This window comes from Caenorhabditis briggsae, assembly GCF_000004555.2.
Source record: "Caenorhabditis briggsae complete genome, chrX, whole genome shotgun sequence".
Taxonomy (NCBI): domain Eukaryota; kingdom Metazoa; phylum Nematoda; class Chromadorea; order Rhabditida; family Rhabditidae; genus Caenorhabditis; species Caenorhabditis briggsae.
Window position 1 is genome coordinate 5,138,697 of NC_013491.2, and position 16,384 is coordinate 5,155,080.

Consider the following 16,384-nt stretch of genomic DNA (forward strand, 5'->3'; position numbering starts at 1 on the left):
CAGCTTTGGACAGCGTTTTTCCAGGAAATTACTCCTGGAAATCAACTTTGAACGCGCCATTATGTACTATTTTTCAAGGTTTTCATTTTCTGTTTTCTGTTATAATGTTTTCCTTCAAACTTCGCGAACTGCAAAAAAATTCGTCATTTATCTCACACCACCACCAGTTGGACTCGTACACAATTGCATCATTATAGTGATCCCCTCCTTCCAACGTGGCCACACTACCCGCTGAGTGCCCGTCCGGAGGTCACCTGTCCTCCTCGCCTCTCATTAACCAATTGCGCGTCGTTTGTGGTGCAACACACACAGTGCGCACCTCTCGATTATTTTTACATCATTCTCTGGTGCAATTTCTTTCAATGTTTTGTTTCTGATGGCGATTTTTTTTGTTTAAATTAGAAAATTTCAAAAATTAATATTCTTTTTCATAGAATGCATGCTCTTTATCAGTCTCATTGTCTTGTTTCTTTGTTGTAAATGGCATCCCCACATCTGAGTTCTCTTTTTTTCGCTTTTTCTACCACCAAATTAACTTTCATTTAGAAAAAATAGAGAACACCTTTCTCGGAGTGCGTTATCTCCTACCGATCCGTGCGCGCCTCTAGAAAACGTTGCATTAGAACGAGAATGTTCGGGAAAAACGGCCAAACGGCCAACGGTGAAGAGAGCGCGAGAGAAAGAAAGACAGTATGTGTTGTGTGTCACTGCTTACGAGGCAAAATGGTGGGCCTAGACGTTTCTACCAAAACACGTGCTAGCACTGTGTCACTTTTTTCTCCTCGCATTTTATCACGTTTCTTTTGGCAAAACGCACTATCCTTTGCCTAATTAGAATTGAAAAAAGAATAATCATGAACAACTTCAGACTGTGGGGATGCCATTCTAAGCCAAGTTTGCCAAGCAGATGAGTGTGTACTATCTAGTTTTAGCGGTTTTCCTGGTCTTCATGGCTCTGGTACCGTACAATTCGGGTCAACAATACATCGACGACGACAGTGACATTGAAGTGGTCCGTTGTCGAGTGAGTTGGATGTTCAGAGTCAAAGATTATTGATTTTTTGGTGTTTGCAGAATGGATATGTGCAATATCGAGGTTGTGAGACGGGCGCTGAACTAAATATTATCATCGCTGCCACGTTGAATGGAGCTGTTACTGCATTGGATGGAGACACGGGTGAATTGCTATGGAGATATCAAGGAGAACCACTTTTGCAAGGATCGTTGACCACATCAGAGGTGAGTTGCATTTAGCGCTGAGAAAAATTTCGAAAAAAAAGTACCGGTCAAACTTCATCCGATTTCCGGCTATTTTTTTGGCACGTTTTTGGACTGAATACGTGGAAAAAGATCTCCTTGAAAAAAAAATGGGAAATTGCTGAAAAAATAGCGATTGCAATAAATTCTGAAAATGCAAAATTTTCAATCGAGGTCTGTTTTGCGTGCTCTTAAATTTTCATACTTCTGAAAATGGTCGAAAAAGCTGAAAATTGACTGAAAATATTGTTTTTTGTGAATCTTATTGAACGGAACTGTATATTCAAAAACCAACCTCTTTGGTGGTATCTTCAATGACCTCAGAAGCTCCAAACTTGTCCCAAAACCGTTATCATAATGCAATATTGCATAATCCAACTAAAATTGTTTTTTCAGCCTATCGATATTGGTGGAACCAGTTTGCAATTGATGCCAACACTGGATGGACGATTGTATTCCTACACACACAACACAAATCTCATCGAACCAATGGCAATAACAACTGACTCGCTTCTGGAATCCACTATGCGTCTTGGACAAGACGCGGTGGCTGGTGGAAAAAGTGTCACGACGAAAGGATTCGATTTGTACACGGGAGAAGTAAAGTACGAGTGTTCGATGGAGTCGTGTGGCAATCAAGACGCGGAGCTTCCCGAAAATCCGGTGCTTTTGGTGAAACGTGTTACAAACTCGATTCGAGCAATGGACACGATGCGTGGGGTGGAGCGGTGGAACTTGTCGACGGCGGAGATTGATGTTAGTCTTGCCGGAGGGATGTCGGTGCCAGCGATTCCAGCGTCGGATGTGAAAGTTCTTCTCCAACCGCCTGATGGAATTCTGGTAGCTGTCAACAAGCACAATCGGGAAGAATGGAAAACCGATGTGCACGGACATATTGTCAGTGTTTGGCAGATTTCCGGCAACACCATTGGAGAGGTATGGAGCTTTTTTTCAAAGACTCACCTATGAAAAACTATTCCAGATTTCCATGTTCGACCCCAGAAACATCTTCACCACTCAATTTGAAGTGATGCATCGTGATCAACACAACATGCAAAGCCACACGTCTCTTCTCTATATGGGCACTCACAACCAGTTCCCATTCATCATTCAAAGTCCAAAGGCGAAGAAGAACCTTAAAAAGAAGATGAGCATGCTTCAAGAGCCATCTGGAGTTGCTGAGTTTGCTGGTCCACGTTTCTGTTCTGCCAATGATGACACTAGAAGTCTTGCTTACAATATCAAACATGAAACGTTGCGTGAGTGATGCTCATGGAATTTTTTGAATTTAAAATTTGACCATTTCAGGAGCTGTTCTACGGCAAGCATTTCAAAGTTCACAAAGCAAAGCCATCGAGGATAAGAGCCCATCTGCCGCTAGACCCAAAGAGCTCCAAATTCTAGCTCAAGACGCTGACAAGCCAGCTCAACAGCTTGGAACTGAAAACATGAGATCCACCTCACTCTCACAATCTGGTGACCATGGATACTTGGTTCTAGACACCCCCGCTCCGAAAACTTTCAAACTTCCATCGCCAGTGACCGCTGTGCAATCCGTGCTCCGCTATGTCTTCAATCCAACAACAATGCTCGGGTTGTTCACAAGTTTTGTCGGAATGGCAATCTCGACATTTTATTGGATCAGAAGACCATCTCGTTTAATGATTTCACCTAGATCCAGTACGGATAGTTCTGAGAGCACTACACCGAGCAACGTAAGTAACGTTGAAAAATAGCGTTTTTTTTGCAATTATTGTAGATTTGGTTTCAGAGAACCGCTACTTCGTCAGAAGAAAGAATTGTGAGAATCAGTGATGATGCATCAGATGTCAGTGGATCTGCTAAGAGTGTTCCTGTTAAGAGAGCCTTGTTGGTGAGTGGTGCATACAGTGCCGGTCAATATCAGTCAATGTTAGGCCCTTTTGAGCATTTGCAAGAGTTTTGAGCTCGGTGTCAAAGGTCCAATTGCTTTGGAAATTTAGGAGTGTGTAAAACATACCAAGATTGAAAATTTTGCATTCACAGTATTTTTTGAAAGCTTCTAGCTTTTCAGCAGTTTGTCGATTTATGAAAGTCACCCGTTTTACACGTTTTCAGTAGACAAACGGGCCAAAGAAATCGGTCAATAGCTGAAAAACTAGGTTTTTCCAAAAAAAAAATACTGTGAATGCAGAATTTTCGAATTGGGTCTGTTTCATAATCTCCAAATTTTTCAAAACGATCAGAAACTTGACAGATCTTCAGATTCCTGAAAATGATAAAAACCGTTGACAATTGACTGAAAAAAACTACTGCTCAAGACAAAGTAATATTTTCAGCCTGTCGAAAAATCGAATGTCGATCTTGGAACATCGCCTCGGGTGCAAATCCAAAAACGACAAGCCAAAACTGACATCGACTCAGAAGACAGCCAATTATCTAATGATGATAGGAAGCGATTGCTCAGAAATCGTACAATATCTCGCTCCAGCCAAGAAGGATTCACCAGCCGTTTTGCCAACGAGTTTGAAGTTAAAAAGGTCATTGGTTACGGTGGTTTTGGAATTGTGTTCCGCGCACAAAGTATCACTGACATGAACGAATACGCCGTAAAACGAATTGCCGTGGCTGATAAGTGAGCTTTCAATCATTCAAGTTAGTCTCATGACAACTCTTATCTTTTCAGTGACAAGGCTAGAAATCGAGTTCTCCGCGAAGCACGAGCCCTCGCAATGTTTGACCATCCTGGAATCATTCGATATTTCTATGCATGGGAGGAGCGACCGCCAAAAGGGTATCAGGATAAGGAGGATGAAGCGTTTTTGGGGAAAATGAAAGCGGAGAAGCTGGCAAAACTTCACGAAATTCAAAATCAGAAAAAGAAACTTTCAAGTCATGCTCATCATGTCAAATCTGCGGACACTATGTCGTTTGCAGAGCATTTTGAAATGCCACCAGTAGTTGGACATACTGTAGACACTGAAAACAGTTGGGATGCTTCGACAAAGCCGCAAGAATTGGAGGCGAATCGCTCCACGTCTGAGAGCAAGCGTGGTCTTTGTAAGTTGTGCTGGTTTCACTGAAAAATCTATTAGTCTCTATTTTCAGATGGAGAGTCTGACAACACACCATCAGACAAGCGTACCACGTTTTCGGATGACGAGGAGGGCCCTTCTACTTCTGCTAACAAGCCAAAGGCCAAGAAGAATCCTCTCTTTGACTCTGATTCTGAAGATGAAGTCACGGAAGACGAGTTTTCGGAATCATCAGGTCCTACTAAAAATAATAAAAACATGAAAAAGAAGCGGATTGTGTTCTCAAACCCCGATGACGATTCTGATGAGGAGAGTTCTTCGTCGTCGTCATCGTCGTGCAGTGACGTATCTTTCCAAGAACCAGTCTACTCATCTTCTGGAGGAATTGTATTCGGTGATGGGTCCAGTGAGGAGATCAAGGAAGCTCGAATGGAAATTGCAGTGATCGAAGAGCAATTGTCGATACATAACAGAGTGAGTTTAATTTTATTATGATTCCTCACCATTGATAACATCTAAAAACAATACACTTGCAGGCAATGATCGACGAAACCGAGAACGAAGAGCTGGAAGTCCGTCAGCGCAACGACACTGGTGACTGTGCGTACTTGTACATTGTGATGCAGTTGTGTGCCGAGAAGACGCTGGAGGATTGGATAAAGAGAAGCAAAACTATTGAGAGTCGTTCATTGGTTGTCATGAAGAGCTGGATCAAGCAACTGGCTAGTGGTCTGGAGTATCTTCACGAGAAAGGTTATATTCATCGTGATCTTAAACCTGGAAACGTCTTCTTTTCATTGGATTCCAAACCAGGCCATCAGATTCTCAAGATTGGGGATCTAGGATTAGCTACTAAAACCGATGGCGCTCCAAAAGCAACTCTACGCCAAGACTCGGATAGCAGCATCAAGCATACGAAAAACGTCGGCACACGGTCGTACATGTCTCCAGAGCAGATTAACCATCAGTTGTATACTGAGAAAGTGGATATTTTTGCTCTGGGACTTGTTGCTGCTGAACTCATCATTCCATTTTCAACAGCCAGTGAGAGAATTCACACATTTGGCAGTTTCCAGAAAGGAGAGGTTCCAGCAATATTGGACAGTTGTCCAGAATCTGTAAGTTGAAAGTAAATGCTTCGAAAAACCATTTCCGTCTATTCCAGCGTGACTTCCTTCTCCAGCTCACAAGTCTCGATCCATCAAATCGTCCATCAGCATCTGAACTGGCAAACCATCCATTCCTTCAGTAGCTCAACTCCAACTCCTGTTGTACATATTTGGACCAATTTTTTTTTATATTTTTCCTATCGTAAACTTATAGGAATGTTATCATCTCATAGTCGGTCTTGTCGTAAATTCTCAAGACATTCGTTATTGTTAAATGCTCTAGAATGCTTCTAGATTCTAGTTCTCTTTTTGTTTTATTGCCTCAAAAACGCTGTACAGTTTTGTAAATGTGCTCAGACCTACGCGTCATATCAAAATGTTTTATCGGTTTCGTATTGTCCCCCTTACTGGCGACCCTCTTCCCTTCATTGTCCGGGTTTGAACTTTATTATGTGATCAGATTGGAATAAATCAGTGCTTTTGTAGCAGATTTGTTCAAATCGGGAAATCGGGAATCCCGTTTTCCCTGTTTTCTAAAAAATTTTCGGGAACTTTTCCCGACAGGAATTTTCTCGAATTTTTTTCCGGGAATTTTTCCCGACGGGAATTTCCTCGAAATATTTTTCGGGAATTTTTCTCGACGGGAAATTTCCCGAAAAATTTTTTCCCGAAATTCCGGGAGAAATGGGAAATTTTCCAGTCCTTGTTTTTTTCTAGATTTTTCAAAATTTCAACTATTTTTGCTTTTTGAATAGTTTTCCAAGCAAATTCGTTGGACCATTTTGAGAAACGTAAAGAAATCGACAAATCTCAAGATAAATTGAGAAAAACATGCAAAAATTCACTGAAAAACCAAATTTCCATTTTTTCCCGCTTTTCCCGAAAATTCCCGAATGATAAAGCCGCCACCAGAATCAGTTGTTTTGGAGCCAGCTATTTGGCGTCCTCACCTCAACCTCCACACGAATTCGAAAATAATTGTTCAGATAATTTCGCTCATTTTTATATTCTAGAAAAACACCATATGAAAATTCGTCCGTTAAATATAACTGTATGTATGTCCCTCAAAAACAGTCACAAAAACAGTTGAGACCTAAAGAAACCTTGTAAAAGGAAAACGTGGATAAAAAGGAACAAATATATCTCTTGAATATGAGGGAATCTGGGAGAACTATAGAACAAGACTACGGGCAAAATATGAGAATAGGCAAATTTCAAATCTAAGGAACAGATGGGCAAAGGCGGGCAATTTTGAGAAAGAAACCAAAAACATGGGCAAGAAATAAGCGATTTCAAAAAAAAACCGCTGAGTGGGGAAGGAAGAAACTATAAAAACAAAACTATATGGGCAATATAAAACATAACATTTCCAAGCTAAGGAGTAGATGGGCAAGGGCTGGAAATTTTGAGAAAAAAACAGTGAAGGGATAAAATAGGGACCACATTCAGAGAAAACCAAGCAATAGGTTATGTCAAATATAACCCAATTTCAAGCTATTGGGAAATGATTTGAGGTGTTTTTGAAAACCGGATGTGATCGAAAAAGTAAGTTTGGAAGGGCGCAATTGCAATATTCAAATGTCTCTCTTCAGCAACAGGATTCCAGTTCTCACTTCAAAACTGTGCTTGTCGATGGAGTATTCGGCTTCCCTGTTCCAGTACTTTTTGTAGTTGTCATTGATGAATTTCAGAAACTCTGGCAATTCTCCTTTGATGTCCTGGAAAATGAGAAAAATTCAAATTTCTTATGAAAAACAGAATTTAAGCCGGTGGGCACAGAAGTTTTAGCTGCAAAGAGCAGTTGTTTTTTTCTGAAGATGAGGAAAACTATAACTCAAGGGTAGAATATCACTGTACCGCTAACTACTCAGCTATCAGCAATAGCTTCCGTCAAGCTCAGTTGAGTCGGCGTTTTTGATATTCCGTCAACAAGTTCAACTTTCCACAGTTTTCCAGTTTTGAATTTTTAACAAAACTTATATGAGACAGCTCAAAAAAGGCCCCGAAAAAGGTTTCAACCTCATAAATAGACAGCCGAATGTTGATTTCGTGGAGCTTGCTAATCATCCGCAGCAAATGAATCACTCCATACCTCTTTGAAGCATTGGCACGTTTTTTATCAAATTCCTTGATTTCCGAAGTGGTCAAGACGTGTGATCTGAAAATTTATTTAAAAAAATGGCTTGAAATCTTTAAACGGGGGTTACCTGATATTCTCGTTGAAGATCCGAACCATCTCGGATATTCCCCAAGCATGATGAGTGATCTTTTGTGGTGTGGCCTTTTGGTTAGGACTGATGAATTTTTTGTGGACCAGAAACTGAAAAAAAAATTAAAATCAAATTATAGCTGTTTTAAAAACCAATATAAAAATATTAAACCAAGAAGCAGTACCGGTCTGTAAAATTTAAAAAAGTTTATTTTTCAGTTGATTTTTGGCCATTTCGACAATTTTCAGATGTCCGGAACTTGGCTGTCAAGTTTGCAATCACTTTGAAAATTTTGAAAATTTTGTTAGTTTTTAGCTGTTAGACGATTTCTGAAACGAACTTGTTTTTACTTAGTACAAAAACTATCCAAATAAAGGTCGCTTTCAAAAATCGGCAATCAGCTAAAAAACTAAGAATTCTAAACAATTTTGTGATAGCATAGTTTTTCATCTAGGTATGTTTTACACTGTTCAAAATTTTCGAAGTGATCAAAAATAGACAGCCGAGATCTAGAGTTTTTAAAATGTTCAAAAATTGCTGCATATCATATTGGCCGGTACTGTAGCTCGATTTGACTAATTTCAAGAGTAAAAAACTCACATCCTTGACAATCGTATCCAGTGGCACATTGGCAGGGCAGATGGGGGCACACAATGGAGTAAGGTGTTGAATTCTGAGATCGACGGTCTCAATAACGTTGAGGGTTACCGGAAGAGGGATCTTCTCTCTATCCGGAACTAATTCATCAAGTGGTGCGGTTTTATTGGGATCCTCGGAGCTTTCGGGATGTATGTTGCGCTTGATGGACAGGCATCGTCGCCGTTTTGGAGTAGAATTCTGGTCTTCTTTATCAATGGGTCTTTTCGCCGGCGTTCGTTTTCCTGGTGTTGATTCATTTTTAGCTTTTGAATGCGTGGCCACTTTTTTTCCGGACATGGTTTACCTTAAAAATATGAGAATAACTATCGAAAAAAGAACGAGAACAATTCAAAAAAAGAAATTAACTCGAAACAAACTTGACTATAGAAAAAATACCATTCAATCGCTCTGATCCAGTATGCATGTATATGGAGACATTAGCGACGAAACTGAGTGATGAGGAAAAAGATGGGAGAATGAAAAAACGAAAGAGAGAAAAAACGACTGATTTGGAAAACGACGAAAACTAAGAATGGGCGCAAGTGAGACAGATCAAAAACCTTCTTTGGCGCCCACCAAAGTTCAAAAAAACACTGACGAGATATAAAGGCAGAATGAGAGATTTAGACTGCAGGGGTAATATTAAAATCAATAACGATTTTTTGATCCCCTGGGAAAGTTCATGAAAACACCTCTATCGAGACAGCGAACGCACCAAAGAAGGCTAAATGTAGTTTTAACAACAATAGAGGTGGTTTAAAATGTGGTGTGCATGATATTAGTGTTGCTCCGCGAGCACAAAAAATAACAATAAACTAATTTTTAAATTTTTTCAAAGAGAGAGTATCTTGTAAGCGAACATTCCTACAAAGTTTGATATTAGGTTGGAAGGAAAGTAACTGTCCATTTTTTAATTCGTGAGTAACAACAAAACCAGAATTATCCAAGATTGACACCGTCGTAGTCCACGGCATGCTGACAATATTCAGGTAACGTGTGGATATGATCTCTCCAAAGGCCAGCTGGCCGCGACTCAAAGTATTCCCAAAATGCCGTTTTTATCTACTCGTGAGTGTAAAATAATTTTCCCTCCAGATGACGTTGTAATCCTCCGAATAAGCAATAATAAAAGGGTCAAGTCTGAAGTTTAAGAAACCTGGACAGCTGTCCATCCAAAGCTGTTTAAGACTGAATTGACTTCCCTTAAATAAAGCGGGATCCTATGTTCCACGAGAAGTCGAGTAAGACCTGGACCGCTTTAGCCGCACGGTTTTTCTTCACGCCTCCTCAAACTCCTAATTTGACCCTTTCATTGTTGATTATTAGGAGATATGTAACTTCATCTGGACGGAAATAATTCAACACTATAGATGAGGTAAAATCTGGGCTGAAAAAATACTTTGATTAGCTACCAGCTGCCTTTTGGAGGGATGGTATCTAAAAGTTACCTGAATGTTGTCAACATGTCGTACACCATGACAGTGCGTACTGTCAATCTTGAGTAATTCTTGTTTTTGTGTTATTCACATACCAAAAAATGGACAGTTACTTTCATTCCAACCTAATAGAACGTTTTCTTAAAAATATATAGTTCAAAACAGCTGATGCTTCGTGAGCACAAGAAATAAAAACAAAGCTTTTGATAACTTTTTACAACCAAAATGATATTTAAATGACTTCAACAGCCTGTTTCTCTCATTTGAATTTAGTCTTTCTGTTCTTGGTCCTTTTTTGGCTCGGAGGCAAGGTTATCACTACGGGATTCTAACAAAAAATATAAAAGCTCTGAAAGTCTACTGGCAGTTAGAAACGTGAAAATCCTCCATTCTGGATGTGAGTTTTCTGAAACGTTGTTGCTATTATAGAGATATGGGTAAGGTCTGCAAGTTCGAGTAAAAATCTGGACAAATCTGTATAAATATTGGGGGAATCGGGAAACATGAATCAATCAGTTTCTCGGTCGAAATTGATTTTCCATCGAAAGTTTGGCGGGAAAGCCTCATTATTTGAAATTGCAATTCCTTTTCAATTTTCAGAGTTTCATAATCCATAGGTTTTTTTAATCGGGATCAGTTGAGACCAAACGAGACCATGGAGAAGGAAAATTTGGTCGAAAAGAAACAAAAATACATCTATACCAGGGAATCTGGGAGCAGAACATAGCACAAGAAATGAGAAAAATTTTTGGCGAGAATATGGGGTTCATAAAGCTTAATGAATGGGCTCAAATAGCAGCACAAGTATATCTAAAATATTAGGGAATCTGGGAGGACTATAGAACAAGAGTACGGGCAAAATATGAGTATGGGCAAGGGATGGGCAGTTTTAAGAAAATCAACCGTTAAGTGGGGAAAAAAGAAAAATTAGAATCAAAACTATACGGGCGAAATAAAACAATGAAACTTCCAAGCTGAAGAACAGATGGGCAAGGGCTGGAAATTTTGAAAAGAAAAACCGTGAAGGCATAAATAAGAGCACTGTAGGGACAACACGCACAAAAAAGCAAAGCATAGATTATGTTAAATATAACCGAATTTCAAGGTATTGTTATATGATTTGAGGTGTTTTCGAAAACCGAATGTGGTTGAGAAAGTAAGTTCGGAAGAGCGCACTTGCTATATTTGAATGTTTCACTCCAGCCAACGGATTCCAGTTTTCGCTTCGAAGCTGTGTTTGTCAGTGGAAGGGTATTCGGCTTCCCTGTTCCAGTACTTTTTGTAGTTTTCGTCGATGAATTTCATGAATTCCGGCATTTCTTCTTTGATGTCCTGGAAAATGAGAAAATAAAAATTACGATTTAAAAATGGATCTTGGACTAATGAGAACAGAAATTTTGGCTCTAAAGAACATATTTTTTGAAAATGAGGGGAAGTATAACTCATGGAAAAATATCACTGCACGGCAAACTCCTGATCTATCAGCGGCAGTGTCCGCCAAGCTCAGTTGAGCCGACGCTCTTGATATTCGGTCAACGAGTTCAACTTCCCATAGTTTTCCAGTTTTAAATTTATAACAAAACTAACATGCGACAGCTCAAAAAAGACCCGAAAAATTTACCAACCTCATAAATAGACAACGGAATGTAGATTTCGTGGAGCTTGCTGATCAACCGCATCAAGTGAATGACACCATAGGTCTGTGAAGGGCACGCTTTTTTGGCACGTTTTTTATCGAATTCCTTGAATTCCGGACTGGTCAAGATGTGTGATCTGAAAATTTATTTAAAAAAAATAGCTTGAAATCTTTAAACGGGGTTTACCTGATATTCTCATTGAACATCCGGACCATCTCGGATATTCCCCAAGCATGTTGAACGATTTGGATCTGAGTGGCTTTCTTGTTGGCGCGGATAAATTTTTTGAAGATCAGAAACTGAAAGAAAAAATGTTTAAAATCGAATAATGGCTATTTTCACAATATAGATTTTTAATTGAACTGAGAAAAGGTACCGGACAATAAGATATACAACTAGTGTTGTCCATTTTGACCATTGCAAGACTTCTAGAGCTGGACTGTCAAGTTTTCAATCACAGTGAGAACGTTGAAGGGTGTAAAACAGACCTAGGATGAAAACGTTGCATTTATAGATTTTTTTGCGAATTTCTATAATTTCGACAATTCCTAGTTTTTCAGCTGTTCGCCGATTTCTGAAAGGCACCTGTTTTTTTTTCACATCCTTTTTTCACATCTTAGTACAAAAAATTGTGTTTTTCAGAAATCGGCGAATAGCTGAAAAATTAGCAACTTTCGAAAAATTCTGTGAATGCGAAGTTTTCAATCCATGCCTGTTTTCAAACTTTTAATATGATAGGAAACTTGACAGCCAAGCTCCAAACTCTTAAAAACTGTCAAAATGAACGAAAATTAAAGAAAAAATACGGCGTTGTTTATCTTATTGACGGTTCGGTAGCTCAATATGACTAACTTCAATGGAAAAAAAAAACTCACATCATTAACAATCGTGTCAAGTGGTACTTTCGCTGGGAAAACCGGAGTACACAATGGATCATGAATTTGCATTCGGTGATCCACAAGATTAATGATGTGTGTCTTTTCAGGAAGACGAATTTTCTCACGATTCAGAAACAATCCAGCAAGTGATCCGATCTTGCTGGGATCCTCGTAGCGTTCGGGTTCGTTGCTGGGGTTTGCGAAAAGGCACCGGCGCCGTTTGGGAGTAGAAGTCTGGTCATCTTTATCAATGGGTCTTTTCGCAGGTGTTCGTTTTCCTGCTTTTGAATCGTTCTTAACTTTTAAAGGCGTGGCGGCCTTTTTTACGGGCATGGTTTATCTTAAAAATATGAGAATACGATCTAAAAAATCAGGAGAATAATTCAAAAACAGAATAAACTCGAAAAAACTAGACGACAGAAAAAATACCACTCAATCGGTCTAATCTAGTATGCAAATAGGGACATTAGCGACAAAACTGAGTTACAGTAATGGGGAGAAAAAGAAGATGAAAAAAAAAGAGAAAGGGAAGAACGAAAAAAAAAACTAAGAATGGCCGATACGTCTTTTTTCCCGCGCAAGTTAAAAAAACACCCTACGAGATATTAAGGCAAAATGAGAGACATCGACGGTAGGGGTAATTAGAAAATCAATACCTTTCTTATTTTGGTCCCCTGGGAAAGTTCACGAAAACACCTCTATCGAGACAGCGAGCGCATCGAGATGAGATTGGATGTAGTCTTAGCAACATTAAAATTGTTTTAAATGTGCTGTGCATGGTTTTGATGTTGATGTTGCTCCGCGAGCACAAAAACAAAAACCCGATTTTTCAATTTTTTTTGTTTAGAAATAGAACCTTGTAAGTGTATCAAGCTCACAAAGTGTTGAGAGAACATTATTTTTTTTCAAATTCAAAAATGAATGATGCTCCGCGAGCACAATAATCGAAAAAAACCGAGTTTGGCAACTTTTGGCAACGATTTTGACAACAAAAGCAATTTTGAATCGAAGTTCTGTAAATATTTGAAAAAAAACCAGCCCACAATTCTCTAGTTTATTTAAATTTATTCAGGATTTTTGAATTTAAGAAAAGAAGAAAAGATAATTCACCGAATGACATAATAATTAATTAATTGGCCAATTAATTTGCTCCACCACAACCCACTGGTAATTGTTGTCAACTCGAGCACGTTGAATCCAAACTTTGTTAACCAAGTTCTCATGGTTTTGGACTCGATCATTGATATCAATCTGAAAATTTTTGAAAAATCAAAACTTTTTGAAATGTTTTTGAAAATTCTTAGACCCTAACAACTTACAATGTCTCCAAAATCTTGATGATCGATCCAGGAATAACGATGACTTGAATCCGGATCGTTTAGAGATTTACCATCACCAGAATTTCTACTTGACTGCTATTATTATTTGGTCTTGTCGTATACGCATTCTCCATTTTCGTCACTGGACCAGTAGAAAACCAAGTCTGTTCAAAAAAAAACCTACAGTAATCCCGAAATGCCAAGAAATTTACCTCCTTAATGTTGGAGAAAACTGCTTAAAACATATCTCCAGCGTTTAGATTCAACTTCTCCGTAGCCACATTCCATTTCAGGGGGACGTGGCTTTGGAGTGGGCGGGACCTAAATTTATTCTCAAAAACCACAGCATCCCTATGGTTCAAAGGGTCCATAGTATCAGAAACGCGCCCGAAAACCCACCAAATACCCAAATTGCGTAAATTCACCGGAAAACCGTCAAGGCACCGAAAACGCGCCAGGGGACAAAATGCGCACAACATATCGTTTCAAGTATATTATGCTACAATATTGGTTCCTTTACGGTTTTTTTGTCTTGGCGCAATTCTTGATTAGTGCAGAAACACCGCATTGGTCGCAATATTGGCGCCTTGGTGCGTGTCTAGTGCATTGAAGCACTTTTGGTGTATTGACGCAATTCCGAATGCACTCACCATTTCAAAACTCTGGTTATACCAAACACTTCTCGGATTCTCTTCTTTTTTGGCTCTATTAATAGTAACTGAATATCTTCCCGAATGTTGGAATTCGAATTTTTCATTTTTGCAAAAAATTATCTGGCGTACCTTTGGCGCGTTTCAAAAATTACATGATAAGACATACCGTCTGAATTATGTGTCGGTTCAATAGTCCATTTTATTAAGCACGTGTAGATGCATCTACAAGAGCTGTCCTCAGAAGTTCTTACACGTACAGTACGTTATTTCAATTTTCTCGATGCCCTCCGACCGATTCGCTCTGTTCAGACTATCCGGGTAGCGACAGTTCCGCATATCATATACTCATTAATTTGAAAGTTTCCGTTTTCCATCGATATCTCTTACTTTATCAGTACTGCTGATTCAGTAGGTAATCGAATATTGTAAAACTGTCGGGAAAAATTGTGTGATTCTCAAGCCACTTTCACGTAAAAGTAGACCCCAAAACAGGAGCAAAGTGATAGCCTATGATACTTTGCAGAACTGAAGGAGTATTGCAGATTCACTGTACGCACTTCCATTCACCACTGGGCAACCTAGGTCATCATGAAGGAGATGCCTCGTGGGAAGGAAGACACACCTGTTTTTTATTGTCTGTACCTTCATGCCCCGCCTCCTGCCACATTATCTGCATGATGATGCAGTCTCCTAATCGGACACTCATTCGCTCAGTCAGTCTGTCTACGAACGCCTTGTTTATTACAATTCTATTGATTTTTCTTTTTTATTTTATTGATTTCTTCTTCTTCTCCAAGTTGTTTACGGAAACTATAAGCAAATTTTCCAATTCTTGATATCTTCTTGCTACTCAATTTTTCGTTATTCTCGTGTTACTGTATTTTTTATTTTGGCTAAAAACCTCGAAATATGAGATTCTTGAAATATAATAAGTTTTTTTTCCACTTGGAGTACCAAAAATTCGAATAAAAAACTCTGAAAGTTTTTTAGAGATTCAACCTACTGGTTTTCAGCTTTTTTTAAACTTCTGAAGCTCTGTTTTCATTTCTAAAGAAATTCTTCAACACTTGTTTTAAATTGGAAGACTTTCATAGTTTTAATTTTTATGCCAAAAAAATTTGTTATGTTTCTTGAATATAAAAATTAGAACAAAAATCATTAAAAAAACGTATTTTTAAAACGTTTCTAGGTAGATGAAAAGGCTCATACTACAGGGGTACATCAAAAGAGGGTACATAATGCTCAGGGGGTACATTGACTGAGGGGGTTCATAGTTTGAAGGGGTACATCTAGGTAATTGTCTCAATATCAGGGGCTATATCTAGGCCAATCTCAGGGCTGGGAAAACGCCGGCGGCCGTCGGCTTTCCGCCGTCTCACAGCGCAGCCGAAAAACGGCGGCGAAACGCAGCGTTTTCAAAACACAGCCGCGCCGGCGTTTATGCTGTGTGTGCGCGAATTAGTTCAACTGTGTTTTTACAAATAAGTTCGAATATAATTTTTTTTTCAAGAAAGTGTTTATTGTGGAAAACATATTTTAACGTTAGAGAACAAAATGAACAAAATATGAGAATTAAAAAAAAGAATAAGAATCTAATATTTTTTTTAAATCAGAAAATTGGAAATGAAAGTGAAAAATGTTGAGAAATCGATTTTTGGAGCACGAGTTTTTCAGAAATTAGATGAAGACTAATAAATCAATTTTAAGGCATCTCTTTGATTAACATTAGATTTTCCAAAAATTTCGATTCCAGCGATTCGAAGTGTATACGTTTTTCAAAGTAGTGGCTAGTGTTCCTACTGTGTTTCTGTTTCTGCAGATACGACAAGATTAACCTGAAAATTGTTCTTTTCAGCGAAACGTTCTATTTTTACTCATTTTCTGAAATCGAACACCTTCCATCTCTCCTTTCACCACTTTCGCTACATAATCCTTTGTAAAAAATCTTCCGTTTTTTTTTAATAAAACGAGACAACTTTGGCAAAAACGATTAAAATTAAGCCAAAAAAACAATAAAGAAATGTGCGTTAACGAAAAAATGCAGACTGCACAACTTTTTATCTACCGTAGTGCGCATAAAAACGCCGCCGGCAGCGCCGCCGTTCGCCGGCTGCAGCCGTGTCGTCGCAGCCGGCTAGCCGGCGAAACGCCGAAATTTTGCCGCCGCGCCGCCGGCGTTTGTTTTTCCCAGCCCTGGCCAATCTAGCAATATCAATTTCTAGGCTAATCTAC

General features: G+C 39.0%; 3 protein-coding genes across 3 annotated transcripts; 1 reads left to right on the forward strand and 2 right to left on the reverse strand.

Moving 5' to 3' along the window:
• Positions 1-907: 907 nt before the first annotated feature.
• Positions 908-5,523, forward strand: Cbr-pek-1 (the record flags this gene model as incomplete). Its single annotated transcript, XM_002643920.1, has 11 exons — positions 908-1,024; positions 1,075-1,239; positions 1,654-2,193; positions 2,240-2,516; positions 2,566-2,972; positions 3,029-3,130; positions 3,576-3,871; positions 3,923-4,296; positions 4,345-4,745; positions 4,808-5,389; positions 5,437-5,523. 11 exons carry the CDS (start codon positions 908-910, stop codon positions 5,521-5,523), a joined length of 3,348 nt encoding a protein of 1,115 aa, XP_002643966.1.
• A 1,431-nt stretch (positions 5,524-6,954) lies between these two features.
• CBG17341 lies at positions 6,955-8,526 on the reverse strand (the record flags this gene model as incomplete). The annotated part of the gene is made up of 4 exons (XM_002643921.1): positions 6,955-7,098; positions 7,400-7,538; positions 7,588-7,700; positions 8,191-8,526. 4 exons carry the CDS (start codon positions 8,524-8,526, stop codon positions 6,955-6,957), a joined length of 732 nt encoding a protein of 243 aa, XP_002643967.1.
• A 2,333-nt stretch (positions 8,527-10,859) lies between these two features.
• CBG17342 lies at positions 10,860-12,513 on the reverse strand (the record flags this gene model as incomplete). The annotated part of the gene is made up of 4 exons (XM_045239137.1): positions 10,860-10,997; positions 11,291-11,438; positions 11,489-11,601; positions 12,178-12,513. The coding sequence occupies 4 exons, from the start codon at positions 12,511-12,513 to the stop codon at positions 10,860-10,862; spliced, it is 735 nt and encodes a 244-aa protein (XP_045096170.1).
• Between the last annotated feature and the right edge of the window lie 3,871 nt (positions 12,514-16,384).